The 7,062-nt window shown below is 37.0% G+C and overlaps 2 protein-coding genes across 5 annotated transcripts in view; one reads left to right on the top strand and one right to left on the bottom strand.

Moving 5' to 3' along the window:
• Positions 1-3,970, bottom strand: part of lg1h4orf33 (linkage group 1 C4orf33 homolog) — a 5,313-nt gene extending 1,343 nt beyond the window's left edge. The window contains exons 1-5 of one of the 2 annotated variants that reach the window (XM_024259648.2): positions 3,909-3,970; positions 3,196-3,389; positions 1,100-1,160; positions 969-1,020; positions 689-888 (exon numbers count right to left, since the gene is read on the bottom strand). In XM_024259648.2, coding sequence (XP_024115416.1) covers positions 689-888; positions 969-1,020; positions 1,100-1,160; positions 3,196-3,389; positions 3,909-3,922 — 521 coding nt within the window. In that variant the 5' untranslated portion in view covers positions 3,923-3,970. Of the gene's footprint in view, positions 1-688; positions 889-968; positions 1,021-1,099; positions 1,161-3,195; positions 3,390-3,461; positions 3,620-3,908 lie in introns of those variants that run through there. The other variant, XM_024259647.2, reaches the window with a different exon arrangement.
• Positions 3,930-7,062, top strand: part of sclt1 (sodium channel and clathrin linker 1) — a 31,422-nt gene continuing 28,289 nt past the window's right edge. For 2 of the 3 annotated variants that reach the window (XM_024259645.1, XM_036217132.1), the window contains exons 1-3: positions 3,940-4,062; positions 4,348-4,446; positions 5,464-5,531. In XM_024259645.1, the coding sequence (XP_024115413.1) occupies positions 4,413-4,446; positions 5,464-5,531 (102 nt within the window). In that variant the 5' untranslated portion in view covers positions 3,940-4,062; positions 4,348-4,412. Of the gene's footprint in view, positions 4,063-4,347; positions 4,447-5,463; positions 5,532-7,062 lie in introns of all 3 variants that reach the window. The other variant, XM_024259646.2, reaches the window with a different exon arrangement.

The following is a 7,062-nucleotide window of genomic DNA, read 5'->3' as shown; positions in this document are numbered from 1 at the left end:
AGGAAAAAAATTATCTATGTCCTGTTTTTGTTCAAAAGCTGCATATTGTAATAAAATCTGCCTTGTTAAAAAATTGTGATTAACAGTGATGAATCACAACACAAAAGTGTGATTAATCTGATTTTTTTTTTCGTTTGACAGACTTAATTATAAATAAATGTTCTAAGTGTGCAGTGTTGTGTGTGAAAATATTGTGATTAATCACGATTCATTTTTCCCTTTTTTTTATCAAATTTTAAAAACAAGGAACCTAATTAGCTGAAAAAAAAGCTAAAAGTAGCTAATTAATGTAAACTGATACTCAGGTGTATTATAATAATAATAAAAAAAAAACAGATAAAAAATGAGAAGTGACTCTCCAACCTGTGACTGTCATCCTGTTGTGAATAAAGTAGGCTATGATTTCATGAAATTCAGAAGTTTTTGTTGAACAACATGAACATTTTTAAACTATCTAAACATTTCAGTTTTCTAAACAAATGTGTATAAATGTGGAAACTCAAAATTGAATTGAAGAATTGTAAAAAAAATTGGAATCGAATCGATCCCGATTGAATCAAATCAAATCGTTTCTAGACATTCTAATCAACATAAAGCTCTAGAAAACACCACTTGTCATGTTTCATTGAGTGTTTCAGGATTCTGCACTGGTGGACCTGCTCTGAACTGTAGGAGTCTGGATACTCACAAGTTGGCCGTCTGTCCCTCCACGATCTCTTCTTTGGGGATGGGGTAAAGAGCCTCGTACGTCCGCTTCTCTCCAGACCCGTGAATAGCATAGGAGTTCATTTTGTTGACATTGGGAGGGAAATAGGACCAGGGGATAAGAGCCTCTCCGAACCAGCGGTCTCCTGTGATGGTGGTGGTGAACACCATGGGCAGCTGTTGCTAAAGGAAGAAACGAGGAGCAAAGAAAGACGTTCATCAACAAACCCGAGAACGGCTCCAGAAACCTGATTTAGGCTTACCGTGAACGCTTGGCCCACTCCCGACAGCAGCAGGATCAGATGCTGTCCGTGCCTAAATTTGGAAGTTGCGGCGTTAAATATTTCCCCCAAACAAATAACCACAAATATGAAGAGTTTAGCTGGCTACTCACGGGCAAAGCTCCACCTCCAGGTAATTCTCTGTAGTGCTATCAAGGAAGAAAGACTCCACAACTGGCGAGATAAAGAGAGAAAATGAAGATAAGACCTGCAATCTCACAATGGCAAACTGCTTAAGAGCTCTTATTAACCTCGGCTGCAACTATGTCAGAGAAAACAGACAATAATTAAATCATTTCAGGCGATTCTTTTAATTACAGTCCAAGAAATGTGTGAGAATATGCAAGAAAAACAGAAGGGAAAGTTTTAATAGGATAATGCAACAGCATACCCATTAACCTGGCAACAAGCTCATTATCTTCCTCCTCTATGATGGGGTAATTTTTACATCTATTAGGAAACATTAATGAGGCCAAATATGTGGGGATGTCTCATTAACCGGAAGTCCAACTTCCTTAAGGTCAATTAGAAGGGATTGTTAATACTTAACCTCATTACCGGCTTTAATAAATGCATTGACATGATAACGATAATGCAGGAACTATAATCACAATGTGTCGTGAACACCATCCTGGACTCAATGCAGTTTCATTTCAGCTTAAAACACTGAACGTTGCCTCATGCAGACACACATGTCAACGGGAGGAACCCAGATTGCAATCTTTCATTTGGACTAATTAAAGATGTAATGTTACAGGCCGCAGAGCAACATGCCTGCAATAAATCGCAACCCGTTTCAGCCGGCCATAAAAGCGACCTCTGAAGCTTTAAAGGTTCAGTTTTAATTATCATCATCGTCGAGGTGCCAAAACAGTCTGACGAACAACGTTTCCTGGTTTTGGAAAAAGCTAGTTTGAAATGTATATATATTTTTAACTTGTCCTGTCTAGTTTGATATTCTGAGCATACATGTATATTTGTCAGAAATAAAGTAAAGACTATTTTTTAAAGTACCGTATTTTCTGGAGAATAAGTTGCTCCGGAGTATAAGTCACACTTTTATATTTGCTATGGCAAAAAATAAAAAATAAAATAATAATACTTTGATACAAATGAGAAAAATTTAAGAGGAAAACTATGGGGACAAATCAGGATAAGCTTAAAGTGAACTAAAAAACTGATTAGAAACTTAAAATAAAGACATTGTAACTGAACTTTTTTGAAAATTTGAAAACAAGATATTGTATATACGAAAAAAAAAGAAAATTAAGAAAAAAAAGAAAATTTGAAATAAATCTTGAAAATTTGAAGACAGAGTGAAAAGCCCCACCTCCATGTAAAATTAGGCTCAGCTCGGCAGCGAAAACTTGAAAATAAGAATTGATATTGAAAACCGGGGACTGAGAGTGAAGATTCAGAAAAGCAAAGGAAGGTTGAAAATTACAACCAGCAGTTTTTACTAATGGATAAATTATTTTTCAATTGGTAATTTTTACATTTATAGCGTTTTCTAATTAAAGTTTTCAGTATTTTTTTATTTTTTTTATTTTCAAGATTTCTTTGAAGTTTTCAGGTTTTTTTCAAATTTTCAAGATATATTTCACAATTTCAGATTTTCAAAATATTTTTTTTTCAAGTTTTCTTTTTTTTTTTAATTCACAATTTCTTGTTTTCAAGTTTTCAATCTGTTTTTTTCTTCACTTTAAGCTAAAAATGATTGGACCCCATAGAAAACAATCAGATTCTCCCCCATGCTTTGGACAATTCTTGTTCTGGGACTGTCAGAAGAAAATACAGCGCCCTCTGGTGGTTGTTAGCGGAAAAAAAAACACTAAAGGGCAACCGGTTGCTGGTTGAAAAACAATGAGTCTATTTATGTAAAAAAAAAAAACTAATAATAATACATTCACAAATAAGTCACTCCTGAGTATAAGTTGCACCCCTGGTTAAACTATGAAAAAAAAAAAGCGACTTACTCTGGAAAATATGATATTTGAATATTAAGCCGTTCTTATTGGACTTTAGAGGAATTTGTTGTCTTTTCTGTTTCCTGGCAGCAGATTAATAAATAGTGACTTTATTAAAAAAAGCAAAATAACTCATTTACTAATTTTCTTAGCAGTATGAGAACATGCAGTTTTTATTCTTAAAACCAGGTACAATGGATGAAAAACGATCAACAGTGAGGCTGCAGCTTTGGCTCACCTACCCTCATAGTTCCAGAGTGCAGGGAAGGCCTGACTGGGAGGTCCAGCAGGAGCTGCAGGATCATTGAAGAACGGCCCATACACATACATCCTCAATCCCCCCAGCCCAGGGGAGAAGACCACCCTGATGGGGTCGTGGTCCACAGGGTTGCTGTCCCAGGTGTGCTTGATGGGGAACTCCATTTGTGGTAGAGATCTGAGAGGAGAGAGGTCAGAGGTCAGACTGGCCGGTGGTGTGCTGCGAGGACACGCGGCGCCGCAGACTTACAGAGATTCACAGCACAGCAGCAGATGAAGCAGCGTTAAAAACTCAAGTTCACGACTCAACGCCATGGTGTCAAAGCCTGTTTCTGCACGCAACAATGCCGCTGAACTTCTGAGTGACACAACTCTCTGCAAGAACCTTTAAGCTTTTTGTTATCAGCTTCCATCAGAACTCTGTCACTCAGTAACTACAGGGATTATTTCCTTGTTCATGTAGAAATCCACCCACCAGATAAGGCTGATATGAATCTTTATTCTCGAGCAAAGTCAATTTATAGTTTTTAACACATTTTCAGTCATATAGTCACAATCATATCAAGCATTGGTCAGAATGAGGGTGTAGTGATTTAACAACGACAAAGTACAACAACTTTTCACCAAAAAAGTAGTGTGAATATTTTATTAAACATTAACTAAACACAAAGTACTATAAATCAGAGATATTACTGACTTTGTTTGGTGCATTGTGGACAGCTTCCCGTCTTTGACAGGAACCACTGCGCTCTGCTCTGCTCGTGTCCACACGGAAGGAATTTAGCGGCGCACACAGCTGTCGCTATTGGCTGTTGTTTGCTTCAAAACAAGCGGCGGAAACGCCTATCAAAGTGAGAAAAAAATCAAATTTGTTCTTTTATTTACGTAAAAAAACGATATAGAAGTAGTTTTATGCGTTATGTATTATTATGTTATTATGGTCGTCTTTTGACGGATCGTAACAGCAGCTGTAGCTAGCTAAATATACATTAGCAGAACAGCCCGGGTCTGTATTGTACTGAGGGTTTACACTTCAGGAGTTTAAGTAAAGGGTTTATAATCTAATGTGGTCGCTTAGTTACTTTAGAGAGTCTGGCAGCACCAACAGGCTGCTTTGAAAGTGTGGTTGTTTACAGGCGGTGTTTGTGATCATCATTCTAACAGCAGACAGAAGGTGCAGTGATTTCCAGTCCTCATCAGCATGGAGGCAGAACTTTCGTTCCTACGAGACCAAGGTAAGGGCAAAAACTGAAGCTCCAGCCTACTTACTATACATGTGTCAAAGTCAAGGCCCGAGGGCCACATCCGGCCCTACAGGTGGTCACATCTGTTCCTCCAGATCATTCTATTATATTGTTATTAATGTCCCGATGTTATGTTGAGCTCATTTCTAACTTGTGTAATTTTGACAAAATATATTTTATGGGGAGCAAAATATTGAAAGTTATTTAAGGGTTAAAGTTGATTTATTCTGGAATAATATTCCTGCCTTTTTATTATTCATAGTTAAGTTAAAAAGTTACAGTTATAATGCTTTAAAAATGGGTATTCTGTTAGCTTTTTGGACTATTTTGGCATTTACTAAGATTTTTTAGGCTGGGTTTAGGTTTATCCAATGGGTTTATCTAATATTTTGGCTAATTTAGACTTTCTTTCCCCCGTTTTTTAATTTTTTTTTTTTTAGGATATCTTGAAGTTTTGTTATTTTTTTCAGTGAAATGCTAGCTGTTTTGGCTAACCTCCTTTTTTTATTTTTTATACTTGTTTCTTAGGGTAATTTGGCATTTAGCTAATATTTTAGCTGGCTATCGGCTTCAATGTTTTCAGCTATCAGCTTCAGCATTTTTAACTATCAATTTCAGCATCTTCAGCTTTCAGCACTAGCATTTTCAGCGATCAAATTCAGCTTACAGCATTCACACTAGCATTATTGCAGATAATGCTTATACTGTATCTTGTTCATAATTATGTTAAAAAGTTACAGTTTTAAAAATGTTGTTTTGGAGTGTTCAATAAATGTTTATCTGGTTCGGCCTGTGACCTCAGGTGGGTTTTGGATTTTGGCCCCTGTGTGATTGAGTTTTACACCCCTACCCCACAGCCAACTCCTTCGTGTTCATTTGTTTTGACTGGCTTTTTTTTAATAAATCTACATTGTTTTCAGAGCTACAGGTTGTTGATTTTTGTTTCTCTAAATGATAGCTGTTAATCCAAACAGATTACGGAGCATTGATGCTGTGTTTGACTTCCAGTCCGCAGGTTAAATTCTTCCCTCCGCCAGTATCAGGATGGACTCCATCCTCAGTCCACATCATCTCAGGTAGAACATGTTTAAGTCCCTCTCTGATCATCATCTGATCTGTTATCAGAGTGTTCCCAGTGGTCTTTTCATTATGATGTTACAGCTTTTAACCAAAATAATCATTAAAAGAACAGTTATTTCCTAGGACATAGTTTTTAAAGAGCAGCAGGAATTCATTCGAAATTCACTTCTGATCTGTGAAGAGTGGAGCAAGCCTGCCCCCACTTCCCGTCCCCCATCTGTTCACATCAGGGGTATCGTAACTTTTTGCAAAGAGGGCCGGATATGATAAGGTGAAAATGTTTGGTCTGACATTCTTTGAACTATCTAATGACATGAAATTCAAGGGAAATATTTGGTGAATATTTAATTGCAGTGGCACATTTTAGTTCTTCGTATAGAAGACAAATACATCTGAGTTTGCCAAAATTACTGTCAATTTTTTGCATCGTTCATTCCTGTTTAGCGTATTGTTGTTGGCATGTCTCATCTGGTTCTCATTCTTGATATCCTTCAAAACAGCCACATTTTTTAGGCAAATTTAACAGACACATTATCTCAATGTCCACATGTCCTGGAAGTACGACGGAGTATTAGGGCCACCAAAAAAAAAAAGTAATATTACGACTTTTTTTTCTCATAAATTTACGACTTTTAGTCTCGTAAATTTACGACTTTAAAAGTCATAGGCTATATTTACTACTTTTAATCTCGTAAATCTACGAGATTTAAAGTTGTAAATTGACGAGAAAAAAAACTCGTAAATTTACGAGATTTAAAGTCGTAAATTAATGAGAAACAAACCCAAATTTGTCTGTTTATCAGAGCTGACGTGGAGTATCTTGTGAAGATTTATTTCCAGATCGGTGTTAAAAACAAAGAAATTCTGAACCTTATGGCGATTCAGAATCAAATTATTTCCTGGTTCGGTGTTGGTAGTGTGGAGTTTCATGTGTAAATAAAGAGCTCAGAAATGGATGTTTATCAGGTCTGTCACTTTATTTTGCCTTTCATTTCCTAGAAGCCCTTTCGCCACCTTACGTCACATCTCTGACATGCGCAGGAGAATGTAAACAGAGCTCCGGTCGCCTCCTCCAAATGAAACATCCCATCTCAACACAAAACAACACTGAGAAATGACAGTTGTCTGTTACGTTAGCACAAGAACATTGAAAATTCTGAAAACTAGTCCTCTTCAGACGGAAGCATCACAGAGTTGGAGGAGATCTGGTCTGTCGCGGAGGACGAAATGACTGGAAGTGAACAGCTGCGCGGATATCGACGGCTTCGTCAACGTAATCTGCAGAGATCCTGCAAGCCACCATCAACGAATAAAACATTAATAAACTGTAAATCAAATAAAGAAACTTCCAAACACTTGAAATATTTTAAACATTCAGTTTACCTGATGAAATCCAAGACGTTTTTCACAGTTTGGTCGGTCTGCTTCAGCGCACGGCATAAATTTGCTGGGCTGTAGACTCCCCTCGACTTCAATAAATTTACCAGAAAAAAAATCTTGGAAATTTACGAGAAAAAAGTCGTAAAT

Source organism: Oryzias melastigma, linkage group LG1, assembly GCF_002922805.2.
Source record: "Oryzias melastigma strain HK-1 linkage group LG1, ASM292280v2, whole genome shotgun sequence".
Lineage (NCBI taxonomy): Eukaryota > Metazoa > Chordata > Actinopteri > Beloniformes > Adrianichthyidae > Oryzias > Oryzias melastigma.
The sequence above is the reverse complement of the archived record's forward strand: the minus strand, read 5'-3'. Positions and strand labels throughout refer to the sequence as shown.